Source organism: Syngnathus acus, chromosome 4 (genome assembly GCF_901709675.1).
Source record: "Syngnathus acus chromosome 4, fSynAcu1.2, whole genome shotgun sequence".
NCBI classification, from domain to species: domain Eukaryota; kingdom Metazoa; phylum Chordata; class Actinopteri; order Syngnathiformes; family Syngnathidae; genus Syngnathus; species Syngnathus acus.
The window spans coordinates 4,809,724-4,831,215 of NC_051090.1; the positions used below are offsets into that span (position 1 = coordinate 4,809,724).

At 43.3% G+C, this 21,492-nt stretch overlaps 1 protein-coding gene across 2 annotated transcripts in view; it reads left to right on the forward strand.

Moving 5' to 3' along the window:
- Nucleotides 1-11,886: 11,886 nt before the first annotated feature.
- Nucleotides 11,887-21,492, forward strand: part of ssbp4 (single stranded DNA binding protein 4) — a 53,263-nt gene continuing 43,657 nt past the window's right edge. The window contains exons 1-2 of one of the 2 annotated variants that reach the window (XM_037248638.1): nt 11,887-12,066; nt 19,881-19,953. In XM_037248638.1, coding sequence (XP_037104533.1) covers nt 12,011-12,066; nt 19,881-19,953 — 129 coding nt within the window. In that variant the 5' untranslated portion in view covers nt 11,887-12,010. The remainder of the gene's footprint in view (nt 12,067-19,880; nt 19,954-21,492) is intronic. The other variant, XM_037248639.1, reaches the window with a different exon arrangement.

Genomic DNA, 21,492 nt, shown 5'->3' on the forward strand with positions numbered 1-21,492 from the left:
AGACCACACAGTTGACGAGACACACACTGCACACGGGCTCGTGTTTTCAGGTGGCTATAAAGAGATACAACATGTCAGGAACGAATGATTTATCCCGACGTGTGTATGCTGCAGAAAAGCTTTTACCGACTGTTTTACATGAAAGAATTCTGCCAGCGACATGATGAATATGGCGGCCCAGGGAGCCAGCTTTTGCTTGTCAAAATGGATCCGTTGCGTTTCCTTCTGTCTTGTCGGCATTTGCCGCTTATACACGTGGCGGACTTCCAAACTTGGGAAGCTAAAAAAAAAATAAGTTATGCGCAAGGTGAAGGGTTGCGATTTCGATACTGCATGTCGAGATGATGGCTACCTCATGACGCTAATGCCAGCATGCTAATTGCTATTGTGCTAATTTAACACTATTTTGTAAGAACTGTCTTGCATACAATCTACACTGTGCTTTACAGAGCTGAAAAGCAGACGCTGCATCTATGTTTCTGATCATATCTTCAAGCGAGCGAGAGTGAGAGAGAATCGTCTCGGTAGAATAAATGCTGCAACATGGAGGTTCTGTCATCTGAGCCTGTATATACAGTCGTGTGGCAGAAAGATGTATAGCCTCACTCCGTGTGTGCGTACGTGTGCGGGTCATTGTGAGAAGAGCTGGCATCAGCGAGCGCTCTCCTGCAGTCATCAGTAACAATGGAGGCCTACCTCCCTCTACCTCCCTCCCTCCCTCCCTCCCTCTGTCTGTCTGTCTGTCTGTGCTTTGTTCACATACCGTCGCAGCCCAGCGCCTAGGAATGTGTGTGCGGGTGGGTGTATGTGTGCAAGAAAGAAGGGGTGGCGGAGGATGAAGAGGCCCCGCAAAGGAGGAGCCAGACAATCTGAAGGTAGTTAGTTGGCCTTTTCCCTGCAGGGAAGTGCACATGAACCTCCAAGTATATTTTACGATCAAAACACAAAAATGGCCCTTTTTATGGCTTTGTTCGAGTCATCTACAGACGCCATGTGAGCTATATAAACAGGGCCGTAGATGTTATCTCACAAGTGTGGGGGTGGGGTGGGTGGTTGGGGGGCCAAATTGTTCAGGCGTAAGGCAAGTTTTATGAGAAAATGATCGCCCTCTCATATTCAACTGCTCCTTTGATAGCAGCTAAATAAGCAAACTGTCAAATTCAGGTTGAGGTAAAACACAATGTCGGCGAAGCAGATGATTGACTTTCCAGTGGTAATACTGATCCCAAAAATTGAAGAAAACATCGTTCTTGAAATTCCCTTTTTAGTTTTGACATCCAAATTCTCTGCTTTCATACTCTCAAATACTTCGTCTTCCTAGAAAGCGAACAAATACAACAACAAAAAGTCTTCACCCTTTAAGTGATAACCTACAAAGTATAAAAACAATCACGCACATAAACAGGATCGAGTTCATTCATGAATTGCAGCTTTTAACGGCGACACAGCCTGGCAGATGTAATGACAATGTGTTGAGAGTCTGCGAAGACACATGCGCCGTGAACATCGGGAGCCCTCTCCGCAATATGCCCACGGCTATGAGAGCAGACGTAAGATCATTTGTGAGAAACACTTTGACACCACTGCCACCAGCCTGTATTATCACCTGGATAAGGTCTTCAAGGTGTCCACCAGGTGCAATATTCTTGAGAGAAATTTATTTAAAAAAAAAAAATCTATTTTAGATACTCCTGTGGCTTAATGCTAACATGCTACAGTTATGCTAATGTATAACGAGTCAGCGATTTTAGTCATGTATAACAAGTTTGGGATTTGAGGAAAACTAGGTGTCTAATGATCAGACTGGATGCGATGCTAACGAGCTAAGAGCGGGTATGCTGATAGCAAGTTAGCAGCTTTCGTTAAAAACGGATGCGAAGGATAATTCAGCATTCTCAGATATTGAATCGAAAACCTGATACTAAATGCTAACTTGCTAACAGTGTACAGTATTTATATATACGTATATATGTGACTTTAAGTCACTCTTTGGTTAGCCCACTCATGGCTCTTACAGTCGTTTGAGTCATCTTCCGTTCAAAATGCTGTTCGAAAGAGAAAATGTCAGCACAATGCACGGCTGTGTGTCTGCGGGTCGATCCGCAGCCACCACCCTTCTAATTCCAGCCTGCATCTCGCCTCTCCAAAACAGCGCCATAAACACGCCGCATTAGGTCACAGTTGGTTTCGTAACCACTCTGTGACCTCTTTACTCGCTCTCTCGCTTTTTCCCCTCCATCCTCCTATCTTCTCCCTTTTCTCTTCCACACACAGCAATCTGTCTGCTTGGTGGCTCGGCTCTCTTTTCCAATCTCGCCCATCTCGCCGTCACCCTTTTTTTTTTTTTATGTGCTCCATCTTCACACTTGGCTTTATAAGGTCCCTGCTGTACCTTTAAATTTCGCAACTTTAGGCTTCCAGTATTTCTCTTCTTCTTTTCTCCCTCCTACGATGAATTTATTGTTAACTTTGTTAGTCACCGACTCTCTGCCTAGTGAAAATTTTGTTAAACTTTTTTATAGATACTTAATTAACATTTTGATAATTTATTAAGTCACCTAAAATTGTGAGGACTACTATTCTACCTTTTGTTATGTAACCGTAAAATAAATTGTACTCGTATTGCATTCTGTGCTTTCTCTGGAATTTCTACACTTCTAGGTTTTCCTCACACTAATAGTCGATATTTTCCACTACAGTTATTTTCCCGTTTCGTTCTTCACTTTCAACATAATCCTGTAACCACAACAACAACAACAACCGGCAATGAAATCTAAATCTACAAAACGTAAATAAAAAATTAAACCACAACTGACCAAAGGATAAAAACCGCAGCGGTAACATATTTATGGTTAAGCTTAGATAAGGCGGGTCAAGTAATCTAAATCTGGACCAAAGGGCATCATGCAAATCATCAGAAAATAAAATGAATATTCTCATAAAAAGCTTCTGTGATGGCTGTAATCTGTTTTTCAGTGTGCACACATGCAACGCTTGCATAAAGATGAATGTCTATGAAAAGCATATTGCATCATACTTCTTGTAGTACCATATTGTGTTGCTCACTAATTTGCTGAAAATCCCTGCTGAAATTTTTGGAGGGGCCGTCCGATTGTACTTTTTGTTGTGGGTTTTTTTTTTTCATTATCTGCCATATAATTAATTGATAACAATCTTCCAGAGGTGAAATCAACTCGGCACTCTTACGCGCTAATGTTTGGTAATGTGTTGTGGTAATTTAATTAGTCGAGAAGGAACGTGATGAATCAAATCAATTAGATTTCACTATGAAACATAAATCATGTTTTCCCAGGCTTCATGATCAGCCTTGAGGTGTGTGCGTGTGTTTATTTGTACATATGACGTCAAGAATGAATGGTCAAAAAAGTAGCCATTTTTTTCAGGCGATGTCATAAAAACATGTCGAAACGAAAGTACAGGACAAACCGTAATATACAAACAGTGGATGTGAAAATATTTTTGTGATATTGAAAATGAAATCCAGATAAATCATTTCAAAACTTATATGGAGGAGCTGTTGTGATTTTAGTTTTTAGAAACATCATGGGGACAGCTTGCTCAGTGGGGACTACAAATCGGGTAAGCCTAATTGATATATGTGTGTGTTTGTTTCTGGCATTCTTCACTTTATGGGGACCTCTTGCTGTTTGGGGATTATAAATCAGACATAAAACAAATGGGGTAGCTCTTCTGATTTCCTTCTGAAGTTTTTGTGGGGACCAGAAAAAAAAAACATGAAATGAATGCAGACTCTATAATAGCTACTAACTACTATACATGTGAGATTTTTAGCATTAGCACTTTTTTTTTTTTTTACACCTTGGTGTGTGTATGTTCTGGGATACATCACTTTATGGGGATAAAAGTCTCTTTACACACTCCCGTCAGAAATCAGGTGAAAAAAAAAAAATAGTAGAAGGTATTCTGATTATATACATGTGCATGTCTTTAGCATTGGCACAGTTGCCACGTTTTCCTGCGCGTGTCTTGTGTGTCGAGCCAGCGCAGCGTGCACACGAAAGCAGAATGAGAGGGATAAGCGTTCACAGGCGGCAATTATGTGTAATTTTCCCAATTAAAGCTGGCCAAAACAAAGAGGGTAAATTTTACACTGGGATGTTTCTAGTGAGTGAGAGAAACACAGAGATGAGTACGTATTTCCGCACAATTTGAAAAAAGTCGCAATTGTCATGCGGTTGAGTTTGGTTTTCTCCTCGTTCCTCAAGCCAACCCGGTTGCTATGGCAAAGCCATGTCGCCTGGTGTTGCTACATTATTACTCACACATTTTATTCCTGTTAATACCACAGAAGTCACAAACACACAATTGCTGACAGCTACTAAGTAAGAAATTAAACCTTGAGTAGCACGCCACATGCTGCTTCACCACGTCATTTCTTTTTGATAACTTATGTTGATCTAGAGAAAGAACTGTTGACAGTGCCATTTTATTCTGCTCGTCTTTATTTGGTGCGATTCTTCTTATTGTCGCCATCAAGTTGCCATTAAACGTCGTCCCCGCCGCTTTAGCCCTGGGCGTCGTAATCCCATCAAAAGGAAACAGTATAACAACCTCGGACTAATCCTTCATTAGGCCGACTCCTCCCCCGCCATCTCTTGCACACCCCCAGCCGCCAAAGTGCTAGTAATTAGCTTAGCGCTAACGAGTCGCCGGAGGTAGCGACGGTCCGTGTTGGAGTTCAAAACCCGCCCGACGGAGAATCTGTCGCTAAATGTTTGCCGTTACTCAGGTTGTAGCCTGCTTGACACTCTTTTAACTACAATGAAAACGTGATTTTTTTATTTTTTTTTAATAAATTGCAAATGGGTGAATCATCCTTGTCATGCTGCTCGCTTATCAGAATCAAACACAAACCTCAATGCAGCTCTGCTTACTTACAGAATTTAACTTGAAGATGAGATCACGATTGTCCATAATACACCGAGTGCGTTATAGTCATACATAAGAATAACGTGTCGAAATTGAACAATTACATTTTTTCCCCCCCATTCAAGTCTGCATTTGTGTGTGTGCTGTTTGCACACAGCTCAGCGGATAGACATGCGCGGCGCGGCGCGGTGCATCGACAGCACGCACTTAGGCAAAATAGATGGCGTTGCTGGTGTGCAAAGCATCTATCATTTCCGCCTATGATTAATAGTTGTCCTGGGGATGCTGCTCAGCTATGAGGAGGAAGACGGGAAGGGGGGGGGAGGAAGACGAGGAGGTGGATGAAGAGGGAAAGCGGCACAGAGGCGAATGAGACGAGGGGAAAGAGAGCTAAAGGAGTTCTGAATGTCACAGATTCGTAAAAAAAAAAAATCATTATGATAATCATCCCCATGTTAATCACAACACCAATACAATTAGTACTAATAATAATTTACAACGATCCTTATAAAACAAATTTCACTTGAGCATGTGACAAGATAAACAGTCAAATCATATAAATTGCTGGATGGTGGTGACCAAAATGAGTCATGCAATATTCAAATTGCATTTAGGCTCTCTCACTTAGGGTGTGTGTGTCCATCTCCAAATTAACCGTACATGCACATGTGTGTGTGTGGTCGAGAGCGCGCGTGCCATCTGCCGTGGTGTCGAGACGCTTAACGGCAAACAAAGGACACAATGCAAATAATGTAAATAGCCTTCTTGGTTGTCTCCATGACACAAGTCACTGTTCTCCATTTGTGTGTGCGTGCGTGTGTGTGAGAGACAATAACGTGTGTATGCTAATAAGAAGGCACACATGGATATGTAGGTCACGCCTGTCGAGTTTCCGCCCATTCCTTGTACACGCGTGTGCACATGTGGCGACACACACACACACACTGGTTTTCATCTTGTCATGCTTACTTTTTAGACTTTCCATTCCCCAGGTGTCCCATGACACCTTCAAAAAATAAATAAAATAAGGTACAATCTCCACAACGGATTGGCGCGGCGCTGAGACTAAAGCTTCACCGAATCCATTTTTGAGATATTCTCCAACGTGCAGTTTAAAGCAGAAGTGCCGGAGCGCTTCTCAGGAGGTGCTCAAGGGCAACAAAGCAGATAAACTCACGTAATTCCTCAAATAGTGAGCCCCGGGCGTTTTACATGTCGTCTTCCTTTGATTGGTAGAGAGAGAACTGTTACATTTGTGCTATAATAGGCATTGGGTAAAAGGAGCAGCATTGAATTGAAGCAAAAAAAAAAAAAGTAGTCTATAGTAGTTTTTTTTTTTTTCTTAAAAAGAGGCTGGAATGGATGAATGACATTTTCATGAATTTAGGGTTCGGCTCAAGAAGCGCAACATAAAACAAACTTGACTTTTTCCAGTGTAAAATATTTTCCTCTAAAAACTGTGATTACTTGAGGTCAATTATAGTGGTGTTGAAGAAACACAATAACTCCAGTAGCTCCGTCCTAATCGTGCGGCAAGACAGGCAGCTCTATATTTATCATCCCACTGCCGACTATTTTCAGAGCTTCAAACAGGCGGCAAACCTCATGCAAATGTCTTCCGTTTTTGGCTCCCACGACATCATGGCTACGCGCCGTTCAGCAGGCGGAGGTGCGAAGAACGGGGTTAGAATGGCCGCTTGCCTCTCTGAGTGTTATTATTCAAGCGGCTGAGCATCCGCCCTCCCTTGCCTCGCTGACAATCACCACTCAGACGCACACATCCAGCCATCATGTCCGCTTTTGTCCCCTCGGTGACCCCCGTCCATGCATCAGGCGTGACGGAGGAAACAAAGCGAAACATCACTGAGACTCGCGTCAGTACATTTGAGTTACTTCGGGAGTCATTTTTGTCGTAGGCCGCATCGTAGTCTTTGGAGGGCCATGATGACTTATATACAGTACATGCTACACAACAAATTGATGAATAATTTGTTTTGAAATCAGAAACTAGTAAAACTGTTTTTTTTAAAATGGCGCCTTTGAGACTTCCCCATTTCACTATTTTGGGGGGTAAAATATTAAAGATGTTAAGCTATTAGAAATGATCACGCTCTAACATTGGTATTTTTCTCGATGATTATGATTGTATTTTCATTTTTGTACTTGATTGTATTTTTGGGCTCATGCAGACTCACTGTCAACTGCTGTTAAATGACAATAAAGTCAGCGTGACTGAAGTTGGCTGAGCCAGTGACTACTTCCACAACGGCGCAGCCCCACCTCGCTCAGATCCGCCGCCCAGGTCAGTCCCTTATTTGATCATTTTACAGCAATTGTATTGAAAACACACTTCACTTTCAATGTAGTCAAGGTTTTGTGTCGTGAACAATCTTCACAGCGGTCCCAATTTCACCTCTTGTAGAGCACAGCAGAGTAGACGACGGCATATCGCCCCCCCTGACTCCCTGGTGTGACAACCCCCATTAGCCCGTCTGTTTAAAAATCCCCTTCCCCCTACCCTCTTCCACGCACACATGCACGGACCCCTCAGGGCAGACTGGGGTCACAGGGCTATGTCGTGCACTAGGATGTGTGGGAGCAGTGCCAACAATAAATGTAGGCCCGTTTACAGTGAGGAATTGCCGAGCGCTAAATTGTAGTCTGTGGACATTTTTCCATATACTCGCACAGTGTTGGCAAGCACTCGGGTGTAGCTTTACTGTCGGTACCACCGAGTCGTGTTTTTGGCACGCCGATGATGCAATTTCCACACGCTTCCTCCTCCCTTCTTATCGAGCAGAGTAGAAAGTGACAGGAGGTAGCGGGGTACCGCAAAGCCTGTTAGCCAGACAGCTAGCGGGCCGCTGTCACCTCGCCTGCAAACGGCGACGTGGTAATTTCACTCAGTGTGAGCACAGCAAAGGCAATATGTCGCGGTGGCCGCTGAAGGAAGCGGAGACGATGGCGGGGTGGAGCGTGCCGGATAAATGGAAGGAAGGCTGGCGGGAGAGGAGGGAGAGCGGCATCAAATGAAACCATATGTTTCACCGCTAGCTCTTGTCGCCGTTTGCGGTCGCCGTCTAATACCAAACAGGATGCGGCAACCCAGCCGTTATTTTCTCCCCCCCCCCCCTCGTCCGTCCGTCCTCACGGTTAGCAGTCAGTGAGGACGAGGATGTGGCGATGACATTCCAGCCGTGCTTGGGCTGGATCAATGATGGAGGAAATTCCTCCTTCGAAACAGCCATCCACTATTTCATGTTACTCGTTTTCCTTTTAGCATAGCCGACTAGAGGTTAGCATGTTTTTCCTCTACGAAGGCCTAGCATCTTTCTTGTGCCATTTGAATCTTTTTTTTTTTTTAATTTTCAGCAAATACCTTCAAACAGGTCTAATGTTTACTTTCCGTTCACTCGACTGGATCTTTTAAAGATCAGAATAACGAGCTCATTTCACTGCGGTTTCTAATTCCGGTGTTGGGTTTTTATATTAGTCTTTTTGTCAGCACCCGCGCAGTGGTCTGCCACGCTCGCTGATGGATTTCCTCCAAACTGCTGAGCACTTTGACCCAGCCGGGGCCATAAAGAAGCTTTTGAGTCGATGAAGGCCCCATGCTACCTCCCCCCTTTTCTTGCCGTCTGTCCCGCCTAAGTCAAGATGTGGAGGTGAAAAGCAAAGATGGAGAGAGCACGAGGAGAAGAGGGGGAGGTAAGCCCAACATGGGCCAAGGCTGACTCAACGGGCTTGGAGGGGCTGCTTTGTTATTGCCTGTTTTGGAGTTGCGTGATTCTCTTTTTCTGGAGCAATAATTCCAGGTCTTTCACCACGCACACACACACACACATGGACTCAAACCATGAGTTCAACATGCATTACTTGCCGAATTAGTCAAGCTGTGATCAATTTGGATTTGGCTTGAAGGAGAATGTCAAACGGGGGGAATTCCTCTGCCGCTCGACAATTGCGGCTCATTGTGTTTTTCTTTTGCGCGCAAGGCTGGATGTCCGGGTGGAGTCGAGACCCAACGGGGGTGCCTGGCATCTGACTTCATCGGCGCTAAAGCGGTTGCGTAACAGGGGGGGGGGGGAAGGACTTTGGCTCCGCAGATCGGAATGAAGTAAAGCGGGCGTGACAATCATGTCTTTGTCTTTTGACGCGGTGAAGCAGCATGTGGCTCATCACCTGACGTTATTTTTGCGCTTCCGAGTTGAGTAAACTGCAACATTCTGAGACCTCAAACATGTACGGTATATTATCGACCGAGTAAAAGTCACGTCGAGCAATCCGTGCCGTATTAACGCTCGTATCCCGTCGTCAAATACAACCCCGTTGGCTTTTTGTTTTTTTTTGTTTACAATCGTGTTCTGCAAAAACCATGTCCCACTTTGCTACTCGGCGAGCGTGATGAGTCAAGCCTGCTTGTGCCGCGCTCTCCATTTGAATAGAAAGTAATGAATAAAAAGTGAGTCACTCGGTTATTATCATCAGATTTAACGCCCACAGTGTACAAGTGAAAATCAATACACGGTCTTATTATGCACTTTTTCCCCCTTCACTCCTCTCAAAACGCCTCTTTGAACAGACACGGTAGACATTTCTAAGGCATAGGTCAATAACCGCTAGAAATTGTTTTCCCGCGTCCAATGATCCGCGTCAACATCGACGGCAGGGCCCGCACGTGTGCGGTGGAGGCCCGCTTGAGAAAGAGGTGTGACAGGTCGAGTGATAGTGTGATGGCCGTGAGTCCGCCGGCGTCACGTCAGCTGAACCCTGTGTGGGTCAGCGCATTTCACGTACGAGCCCTAAATGGAATCTGGCAGCGTGAGGGACTGAGGTCCGGCGCGGAGCGGCGCATCAAGTATTTTCCCTGGATAGCTAACGTCCTCGCGCAATCGCTATTTGATCATATTAGCAATATTACATGCTTTTGAAATTGGTTGATTTAGTATTTGGATTGTTGTTTTGCATTATTTGTATTTTTGCTTTGCGTTCCTGGTTCCCTGCGCTTTAGGTCCAGCTTCTGACATTGTCACCTCCTAACAGCTTGAACGCTAAAGTTAACTTGAGACTTGAACTTAAGTGACTTACTCCCGCCTCTGCAGTTCAAGTTTTTTCTCTCCCCCTTCTTGCGTGTGTACTCTCACATTTTATAAATCGGTATGTGAGTACTCCAGTTAAAAACAAGTAAAGAATGAGGTGAGCGGGGGACATTTTGATAGCGAGCGTGCATAATAGGAAACACGCCACCCGTGTTTACGCTCAACACGGCCTTGAGTACAAGCTATGCGCACGTCGGCAACACCGAAGTAGAAAATAAGTAGAACATAAAAATCGATACGGCACCACATTCTCCATCACTCGGTTTCACGGGTTAAAGCGCTTGATGCAAGACATCTGCTTCACTGTAAAGTCTCACTGAGTGCGTGTGTGTACCCCCAAGGCCTCAGAGCGCCACATAAAACTTGAAAGTGTCTTGATGTGTGTGTGTGTGTGTGTGTGTGTGTGTGTGTGTGTGTGTGTGTGAGAGAGCGATGAATATTCATATACAATATGTGCACATGGAATCTAAAGTATGCTTTTTAAGTTCTGGAAAATAATCACAATGGAACCTCCAAAGTGGAACAAGTAGTTCCGTGACGCTGGTTGTTGTAATTTATTATTTTCCACCCGCCCATATAGGAAACAATGTAAAGCGAATTAATGCTGTTCCTGGGTCATCGTCTTACAAACTTTATTAAAAACTTTATTAACAGTACAAGTTTTCAGGAATATTTTATCACTCCACAGTCTCAACATAGTCGTCCGTTTTCTTGCTGCCCTCATTCTCCTCTCGGATGAGGAAAACTAACGTTAGCTTACTCGCGTTGAAAATTGCAATTCATGGAGGAACTGATCTGACTTCGTCGAAAGGAAATGACATAACACTCAGGGATTGCCATGTTCAAAGAATTCTAACAATCTGCAGGAATCACAGCAAGTAAAGAAGGGTGCAAGCCCGAACCCGCAATGTCTTATCAGTCAGATGGCGCTGTGTCGAGATATGTAATTCATCTCCAGCTGATAGAAGTACGGGATTACTCTGGCAAACTTTTGTCAAGTGAGAGGAGCTCAAGTGGACTGGCTTTTTGCTCCCCGCTGTTTTTGCCTGCTAGGACTTAGCTTTGGGTTCCACGCACACGACATGTCACTTGTGTCTGGTTGAATAAAAAAATAAATAAATCCCAAATTAGCTAAGCGAGCTTCGATCTCAACCAAAATAAATATTTCTACTAATTCTCAATGGGAAATATTAATTCGACATGCAAGTAAGCTTGGTCATGTAGCAAAATAAACTTGTATATTTAAGTTGCACTGTATTTCTCAATGTTAACATCATGTTCATAGATAAATATTGATTTTGAACTGCTCCATGTGATGTAAGCTTCACAGTTGGTTGTTATTATAAAGCATTTTTGAAAGTATTGACGGTTACTATAATTGCGTCATGATCGTGGTGATATTAAGAGATGGATTAAATCTGGTTAAATCCCCTACTGAGGGCTCAAGTACCAAATGGAAGGATTGCCACAGCCTTTTATTGATCAAATAACAGTTTTGATTGACAGTATTTCACAACATGCTTTAAATTGTGATTTACCGTGACATGTCACGGAGTAAATTGTGGCAAACTATTAAAAAAACATTACAGATCTCCTCCTGTTCCTGAGGTCAATAAACAACAACCAAAAACAAAACGTGTGTGTTTCCCTTTAAGAAGCCCCCACCGCGCGCTCAGCAGAGGGAGGAAGTGCGGGACTGCGGAACAGCTGAGGAGGAGGAGGGAGGGCGGGGAGGGGGGTTGGCGAAATCCAGCCGATGACGGTTTCAAGTTCCCCCGATAGAAACTGTGCCTGATTTGTGGCCAATGTTGGAGATGTAAAAAAAATAAAAAGTGAGCGAGAAAGAGAGGGAGGAGGGAGCGAGGGAGAAAGGGAGGGAGGGAGGGAGGGAAGAAGGGGGAGGAAAACACTGAAGGGGTAGCTATGGAGATGGAGCGTTTTCCTGGCTGCTTTCTTTGACAGGTGTTGAGTGGGGCAAAAGTCTTAAAACAGAATCCAGCATGTACGCCAAAGGTAAAGGAGCCGTGGTCCCTTCCGACAGCCAAGCGCGAGAAAAGTAAGTCCGAGTGTTTTCTTTTACACCTCTCGCGTTTTCTTAAGGCTGCTTTTACCTGCACGCACCGCCGATGTGAACTTTCTCCAACTAGCTTCCGTCGCTGTGAATTGACAATGTTTTAACGCGCGCCTTCGAGCGCTTTAAAGGTGCACGCGGTCAACTTTTCACTTTTTCCAACGGACTTCCTGCCCGCGTTTTTTGTGTGTGTGTGTGTTTTTTTTTAAAGTTCGCTCGCGGTGCTTGCTTGCTCTCGCCGGAGAACTGAGCCTGCCTTGCGGGAGCTCACGTGCGAGCTGCACGGAGGACTCCAAAGTTTTTGTCCCGGTAAACTTTTCAGAGAGAGGAAGACGCGGTTTTGCGACTTAACGGTGCGTTTTTGCAAGGCACCGGGGCAGACTTTTTTGTCGGGAAAACTGGACCAACCTCGCGGGGTTCCGGTGGCTTATCGTGCGCTCAAATCACGGAGGTGTGCTTTGAAAAGCCACTCGCATCACTCTCTTGTTCTTTTTTAAATTACTCGTTGGCTGCAGACTCGGCAGAAACTTGAGGAAAATGCAACGTGAAGCTCCCGTTAATTGCAATGTGGCACTTTTTTTTGCACAAGAAACATGAAGATCAGTGGGGTTCATTCATTTTTAACCAGGGTGGGCAACCTATGGGCTGTGGGCCATCTGGAGCCCATCAGAACAGTAGAAGAAAACACTTTTTAAGACACAAACTCTCCACTGTGTCCTTCAAGTATAGACACAAATAAAAATGAAGAATATGTCCAAAAAATGACATTTGTGATGCAAAAGGTTTTGCAAGATTCATTTGATTGCAATACAGTAATTCAACATGTGTGTCCAGACTCTGGAGACACTCTGTAAACATTTATTTAAAAAAACATAAAGAACATCAAGTTTGTGTCTCATGAATTCCTGCTTTAAGACATTGTGCGATGCATGGATGGCTCCTTCTAGTGTGCACCCATTGGCCACCAGGGGTCAGTATAATAAAACCTGTACAAAGGTGCATACATGAAGAAGACGGTCACAATAGCCCAGTTAGATGCAGTAAGTCTTTTTTTTTTCAGAGGATAAAGAATATATGCCTGTGAGTACTGTTACTTTGTCTGTCTACATGTTGTTGCTGCGACATTAGTGTTAAAAAATCTGTCGCTTGACAATGTTGGTGCTCGTTTCCTTAGCTTGTACAAGGAGTTACGCATTGTATGTTAGCATTAAGGTATATGTAGATGTTTGCTTCCTCTCTGGGACCTCAAGTTACAAGATGCATTGCAAAGTACAAATACATTTTCATCAATGGCGCCACATCTGTGTCACGGTTGCCCTCTGAGTGATGATCAGTCACGGACGCTTTTCAGTATCATTTTCTTAATGGCAGCTGCAATGAATTATCTTTTTTTTTACCGGCATACTTGATGGACATCAGGTTTACAAGAGGTCCCTAGTTTATGACGGAGTTCTGCTCCTACTGTGGCGAGGGTCACGCAGTTGATTACTAACCTACCATAATGCAATGGTAAAGTCATAATTCATTTCAAGTATAAAGCGATCCAGTGAAAAGCAGTTTGTCATTTGAGAAATATCTCATGGCGCTGTGCAAATTACTTCATTCTGTGCTGTTTATAAACTCAAAATGTTGCTGTAAATATTTATTTGTAAAACACTTCTAGGCTAAAAATCTGAAAGAATTAATTGGAAGCAGTAAGAATGGTTGTAACGTGCTGTGCCTTCTTGTGCGGCGTGATGACGTTTTCCTTTGCCGCTGAGCCAACTTGTTGATTGCTTGCTGTTTGTAACCTCCAAAAAGGTGGTGGGTTTTTTTTGGGATATATTATTAGATATATTATTTATGTACGTGTTTGAGGTTCAGCATTTCTGAATGGTGATGGGATTTTTTTTATTCTCTGCTATTCGCTGAACACCAATTTGCTGTGTTTGTGAAGAAAAGGCTTTGGTATCATCTTGTGGCATCTTGGGGCCAAGGGACTCTATTGAAGTGATGAGATTTGGTCAAGGCATTACCTTGTCTCATAAAAAAAAAGGGGCTTTGGTATCTTCTGGCATCTTTAAGCCATTACAAACCTTTTAAAGTGTGTTTCAATTACTTACATATTTTTGCTCGATCCCTATAATGAGCCCAAATTGGAGAAAAAAAAAAAAAAAGTATATATACACACACACAAAGTACTCTATAGTAATTATAGTATTGTAATTGGTGCAGACTACTACTGCTCCACTAAACATCAACACAAGCACTTCCTCTCATAATGGATGTGTTGCCTTGTCAGGTCTGACATTGCATCATCCTGCACTGACTTGACGTGTGGGCATTTTGTCCACACGCATCCCAGGTGGCCCGACGAACAGCAGGCATGAAGTGACCCTTGAACCCACGTATGATCCCTTAATATACAAATGACGTGAGCAGACGCCAAGGGTGCGTTGACACCTGTTTTTTTTCGTCTATGCCCCCCCCCCCCCCTCCACCTGAAAGCAACAGATTAATTGTCGGCTGATCCAAAAAAAAAAAAAAAAAGATATGCATGTTCTTCTGGTCATGAATCAGCTCGCATGTTGTGGTCGAACCGCTGCCGTCTTTGAAACGATTGTGTAGGAGGAGGATTAATAATTCAGCTCATTAGGAAATCACGGAGAGGCGGCGACATGAATGTGACTGTAATGGGTAAAAAAAATGGTCGGATTTGTCCGTCGTCGTTTGCGGTTTTGCCCTTCAGATCAGCTGCATTATATGCAAAATACCATAATAAATAACCTGTGCGGGTGCTTGAACCACATTTGCTAAATTTCCATCCTCGTTAATGCTGGTGAGTGACGTGGGTGCCGGCGAATTACTCTGTAGAGTCTGTTGGCTGTTGTGAGCTCAGGTTAGTGGCTGACTGTTAACTTTTTTTTCAAAGTTAGCCAATCTCAATTCGCCTGTGTGTGAAAGTGCTTATTTTGTATTTAGTTGTGTGTGTGTGTGTGTTGTTAACGGAGGCCTCTTGCCCTCTCCGCCCTCACCTGTCTTGTCACCCTAACCTGCCCTGCAGGGCCGACACATGTTCCCTTGTAAGCGCGCTTCAGCGCGTCGTTGAATTAGCTCCTATTTACATATTCATACGGCTCTTTACATATTCACATATTGTAAAGGGGGCGCCAGCGGGCAGACAATTGAACAAGACTGATGTCACCTGTTTCTCCAGACACAAATGACGGGTAGCCTTGAACTCCAAGTCCGAGTCTCCAATTCGTTTTTAATGCCTACCGTCAATAGTTAAAGCCCAAAATGGATTTACCTACCCATAGGGAGCTATGTATTATATTACTGTTGTACATTTGTTATTTTTATGAAAACCTGGAGGGCGGATTTGAAATCGGCGCTAAAATCCAACTCAAGAAAGTTTGTGTTGGAAATTTTAGCGAGTAACCCGGATCCAAACCGCTAACATTCAGAACTGTGAGGCAGATGTGGAAACCACGAGTCCACCGTGCCGCCTCTCCCGCATTTAATTAAATTAAAGCCAGCACAAGCCGTTCAGGGGCTTTTGTATTAATATCACCTCATTGTTCCGTCACTGGTAACTCTTTGAAATGCGCGGCGATGAAATTTGTGTCTTAATTAACGCTTCCGCACTCACTGATATCCTCGATAGCGATCAAACGTCTTCATTCTGTTTGTTTACAGACATGCTCTCGTGTGATTTGGAGATTTGTTTGGCCTAAAAGATCTTCAAGTGTAAAGTTAATCAGTTTGTTTCTTTACACCACCCCCCCTCTGCTGCTCCTCCTCCTCTAGCTCCGCCCACGTATTTACATGCCGTTTAATGGTGGGGGGGGATCTTCAGGTTTTCAATGCGCCGTTTTGACTCGGCACAGATGGCGCCGCCATCTGCATTTTAGCCTTTTGAAGACGGCATAAAGAGCTGCACAGGAACAAGAGAAAACATTGCTGGAAAAGGGGAAAGGAACCCTTGATTTAGCCCCGGCACCCCTTCGGCTGACTGCGACGGTGTCGGGGAAATGACAACAGTCAATTAATGCCGCCGCTCGTCAGCCGCCGCCGCTGCCGGTGCACGCGCGTGTCAGATTGTATCACTTGAAGTAAAGCACACCGTGTAAATATTGGATCTTTGGCTCTCAAGTTATGAATCAGTTTGACATCAGTGCACCGAAGGCCACCAGTGTTGTTCTATTAGACAAATGCAGAGCTGGTACTAAAGTGCATTTAGTGGACCTAATAAGCAATTTTGTGGAATTTTGTCCATTGTGTGGAATTGATTATTGATTAGTTTTGCCTTTGAGCAGTTGAGCGCATTTTGTGTTTACTTTCACTCAACTATGGAGTTGGAAGAACAACATGAGGTCAGCTATGGGAATTTGACCCCGGCTATTTGTGGCCGATAGATAAAATTCAAATTGATGCCCATTGAAATGCATTTCAACTTTCAGTCTGTTTTGTTATTATATTCCATTTTTTCCTCCATAACTTTTACTCTTATAACATTACCGCTATTGGCTAATAATTATCCATAATTTTTGTATTGTAAAATTCAGACATTTTGGTATTTTTCTTAACATTGTGCTTTATTTTGGCAACATTACAACTATAGTCATGTGACATTATGACTTTTTCATTGAACTTTTCTTCTGTTATTTAATTTTCTCATACTATTTTTATTCTCGCAATTTCCCACCAAACTTTTTCTCGTAATAGTCAAACTTTTTCTTCGTCAATATTTAAACTTTATTCTTGTAATATTATGATTTAATTCCTGCAATTACAACTTTATTCTTGCTATTTCACGACTGTAATATTTTTTTCCCACCACAACATTACGACTTTTTTTGCCTTGTAATTTTACGACTTCATTCCCGTCGCATTTTCCCCTTCATAATATTCCAAATATTTTACCTCTTTTTATTTTCCCCCCTGTCTCATCATTTTATTAATACTCCTCAGCTCATCAGCTGCTGTGGGAGCTCTTGACTGAAACAGACATTTATGGCGATATAATCTCCCGCTAATCATTCTCACCGCTTTCTCTGTCTCTCCAGTGTGTTGATGATAAACAGATGAACAAAATGACGGGGCACTTTTATTTGCAGGTGTTCTTCCGTCGCGCGACAGAAGCGCGTGTTTGCCGCCTTATTGACACTGATTTGTTTTGACAAAGGGAGTGCCGTAACAAAGCCGAGCAAATATAAACAGCGTGTGCGGTGGGAATAAGCTTTAGCGGGCACGCTTCACTGTATCACAGCATCCACGTCGCTCAGGCGCCTTCAACTGTTACATCCATACTTCTCTTATACGACCGTCATGAATAATTAATATTCCGGAAATAATATTTTGCGATTTTATGTGGCTACAATTGGCGGGTACGGTTTAAATTATGCATGCGACACATCTTTAGTCTTTTTTTTTTTTCTTTCTTTCTACCCCTGAAAGATAATACTGCCTGTGAAACCGAGGTGCTTAATCCCTCTTTTTGCCAGCACACCTCAACTCACCCTTCTCCTACTCCAACTGCTGAATTATTGAAACAAAGACACGAAAGTTCATTTGCTAACTGTCTACGCTTTAACCGCTAAGCATGGCTGAGAAGCTCTTGTCTCCGGAGGCGAGTCGTGGAAAGGGAACGTGAGGATGGGGCAGACCGAGGGGGGCTGCATGTCAGGTGTGTTTTCAGGGGACCAGGTAGTTCTTGATGTGTGGTCCAGGAACAAAAGCGTGACTTGAGTTAGTGATGTCGTGTGGATCTTAGGAGTGGAGCTCCTATCGACTTAGTGTCTTTGTTGGCATTAGCGTACAGTGGAATGGTGGACATGATCAGACCTTCAATTTGTTCATCATTTAAAGCAAATTATGTCAGCGCCATCAAATCTTTAGTAGTAGAGAATGTTTTAAGTGACACATTAATTATAGGGTTGATACGGTTCGTCAACAAGTTGACAACTTTAATTATATAGTTGATACGATTAGTCAACAAGTTGACAACTTAACTACTTCACATTTGATGTTGACTAATCGCATATTTTTAGAAATGTCTTTTTTGCTAATTGTCTTTGTGGATCAAAATGTCTGACCAATAAGGTGACACTGTTTTCACACGACAAAAATCATGGAAGCGCATAGCAGCTAGCTTTAGCTATTTCAAGCAAAAATGTAATTCTATTTTGTCACCAAAAAGTTGTCTAATAATAAACCAATTGAGAGCACAATTGAAATAGAAAAATGACTTTTTTTTTTTTAAATAATGACTGAAATGAATTACATTACAGTACATATGTTGCCTTTTTGGATCACTATTTGCTATCTGTCAAAGTGGGCCAGTACCGTGGCTTTGTTTCATTTTTGTATATCGAGGTCTAGCTGTAATTTTGTGGTACCGGTGCGGGTCGCATAAAATGATGGGATCTGACCCCCACCTGTGTATGAAATGATCTCTGACAAAAAGTCACACATTGAAACTTATCCAATCTGAGATGCTTTGCCACCGCTGTCTATCTCTCAGAACGGCCAGATCATACAATCAACATGTTCTACATGCGCTTTCCCGCCTCGTCTCCCTGAGTGGCGTGTGTTATTAGCGCCGGGTTCACCGGGAAGCCATTCCAGCGTTCCTTCTCCTCATCGGAAGGAGGAGGCTACGACCTTGAGATTCCCTCCGACACCATCTCCTCCTCCACCACCTCCTCACGTCTCCTTCATCAGTCAGCCTGACAAAATGTCTTCAACCTCTGTCTGCTTACACTTACCGCATCTGGCTGCGCTCCCGACCCGAATGAGGGGCTCTAAATAATATATCGCCGCCGGAGCAGGTGCCCATCGCCGGGGCATCGAAACCCTCAGATCACATCGGGCCTTGCCATGAAACTTTCATCGCTACAATCCTCACGCGGGTAACCGTTCGATCCCGCAGACGAGAACGATTCACAGGTCAAAACAACCTCGGATATGTTCTTGACCCACTTCCATATCTCCATTCAAGAAACAATATCTAAAATAGTCCTCACATGCTTTCAACTAATTACAACTCTTTCCCAATAGCCAGGAATGATTCATATAGCTGTCCAAACAATTAACAAGTCATTACGTTGCCTTTAAGGACTACTTTATTGACAAACTGGGCCTCCAGGTATACTATAAGTAGCTATAAACAATAACATCTTCTCTTTGAAGAGCATCGAATGACAGCCTTCGGTTCTCTAATAATACAAGGCTTTAGTCCTTATGGCAGCCGATGAGACGGCCCCCCCTCCCAATATGCTCCAAGCCTCGTTTGCGCTCCTTCTGCTGGAACCAATGTGCTCACAAAGTGCTTTTCAGTATCCCTCTCCGAATATGTTGCCTTCGCACCTCTCAGTCACGGAAGTCCAATTCCGCACTTATATCGTCTTATTGAGACCCGGTCACGTATGTCACTCCGATGTAGCAGGAAGTTTTTTTTTTTTTGTGTGTGTGAATGCAGTGTTGATATCTGGTACTTGACTGCGCTCTTCACGCCGCTCCGCATTGTTGTGCTCGCATCCTCGACAGCGGCGTTCCGCACGCCGCAGGGACGTGGCCGAGTGCCACCGAGGCTCTTTGGCTCCGAGCTGGAGAGCTTTACGGCGCGCATTTACAACCCGTCCGTCGTGTATGTTATCTTTATACTGTAAAATCTTGGTTATCCCGCCGCCGTCCTATTGCAAGGATGATTCGTCACCAGTTGTGTTTGGCCAATTTGAATGCATCATCGAGAAATAACACTTGAACAAAATAAGAATAAATAAAAAAACACTTTTTTCTTTCTTTGTGTTTTACAGGTTAGCTTTATACGTGTATGAGTATTTGCTTCATGTTGGCGCACAGAAATCAGCACAGACCTTCCTATCAGAGGTAAGACTTCACTCTCACGTCATGCATAATGTAAACAGGTTGTTCACAGAGACTTGATGTCTTGCATAATATTTTTTTTCCAAATATTTTCCTTCAAAACGGCAGCTAATACCAGGGATGGGAAGTGATAAGAATTCAGTATTTCCGATTTCATAATTGATAGAATCCGATTCCTCAATCCATTTTTTTAAATAAATAAATGAATTAATTTATTTTAAATGGATTCGTATTGGGTGAAGGAATGCGATGATACAAATGTCCATTCACACTTTAATATCTAAAACTTTCCACATACTTTATATCCACTATGCACATTCATCATCATAAGTGAAGAATAGCATCAGCAAGCAAAAAGTCATTCACAGAAAAAGCTCAAAATGTTTGTTAGGCAAACGCGCGGCGAGCTTTGTTTTCATTCACAATGCTCCCTTGACTCCTTGTTAATTTCAGATAATGTAAACATGGCATCGGTTCAGCTTCTTGATATGATTACCCGCCCTTCATTATTAGGCCTAATTTGTTATAAACGCTGCGTAATTAGATCACTTTGACGCGTCGTAAGCGCGCGTCGTTGCTCGCTTTGTGCAACGACATTTCAGAAGCTCATTTTAGACTCCGCACGTCCTATACCAAAAATATCTAAAAAAAAACAAAACACTTTCATTCGTACATTGCATTTAATTTTCCCCGTCCGCTTTGCCGCTTTGATGCAGACATCTCAAACGGCGCACGTATTTCGATTACGCCGACAGTCGAGCCTACGTGCGAGTAAAAGCAGCGGCTTGACCTTTCACCGCGACCCCCCCGTTCATGCAGTTGTAGCAGGAGCACATAAAGTGAGTGGAGTATTAGACAAATGGTTGCGAAAAGATACACTCTGTCAGCCATCTGTATTCATCAGTGTTCACTTACCAGGTTTACACTCCGGCTCGTCATGAATCACCAGAGAGAGCTACGTTTATTACCCTGTTTTACTTTTCACTTGCTTTCGACTCTGATTCACCCTTCGCCGGGGTTTCATGACTGAAGCGGAAGTAGCTCAAACCCAAACGAAACGCTAAACGTCCATTTACCGACTCTTTGACCTGGATGACAGCCTGGCGGGTCGTTGAGAAAAAACAAACATGGCTAAAAAAGGACAGCGTTGTCGGCGTTAAGGTAGAAGTCAGAGGGAGGGAAAGTTTAACAGCTAACTAATGAAATCATCAAACATTTTACATATAAGTAGATGATGACAGTAAGTTTTTTTGCATTGGAACTTCTTATTTTATGGAGAAAATAATCACACAATGTGTGCATTTTGTGTATCTATTGTTGCCTCTCTCCCACACAAATTTAGTCGCTAGATGAGATCACTACCCCCTGGACTCTCAATTAACCTTTGGTCCTCTCACGTTTACCTGTACGAGTTGACATTCCCCGAGTACTCGGCGGGACTTGAGGCACGATTTGTTTTGAATGGAACAGTTGAATGCTCTTTTCCATCAACCACATTTTACTCACAGTTTAAAAGCAATGCAAAAACCGTAGCGATTATTT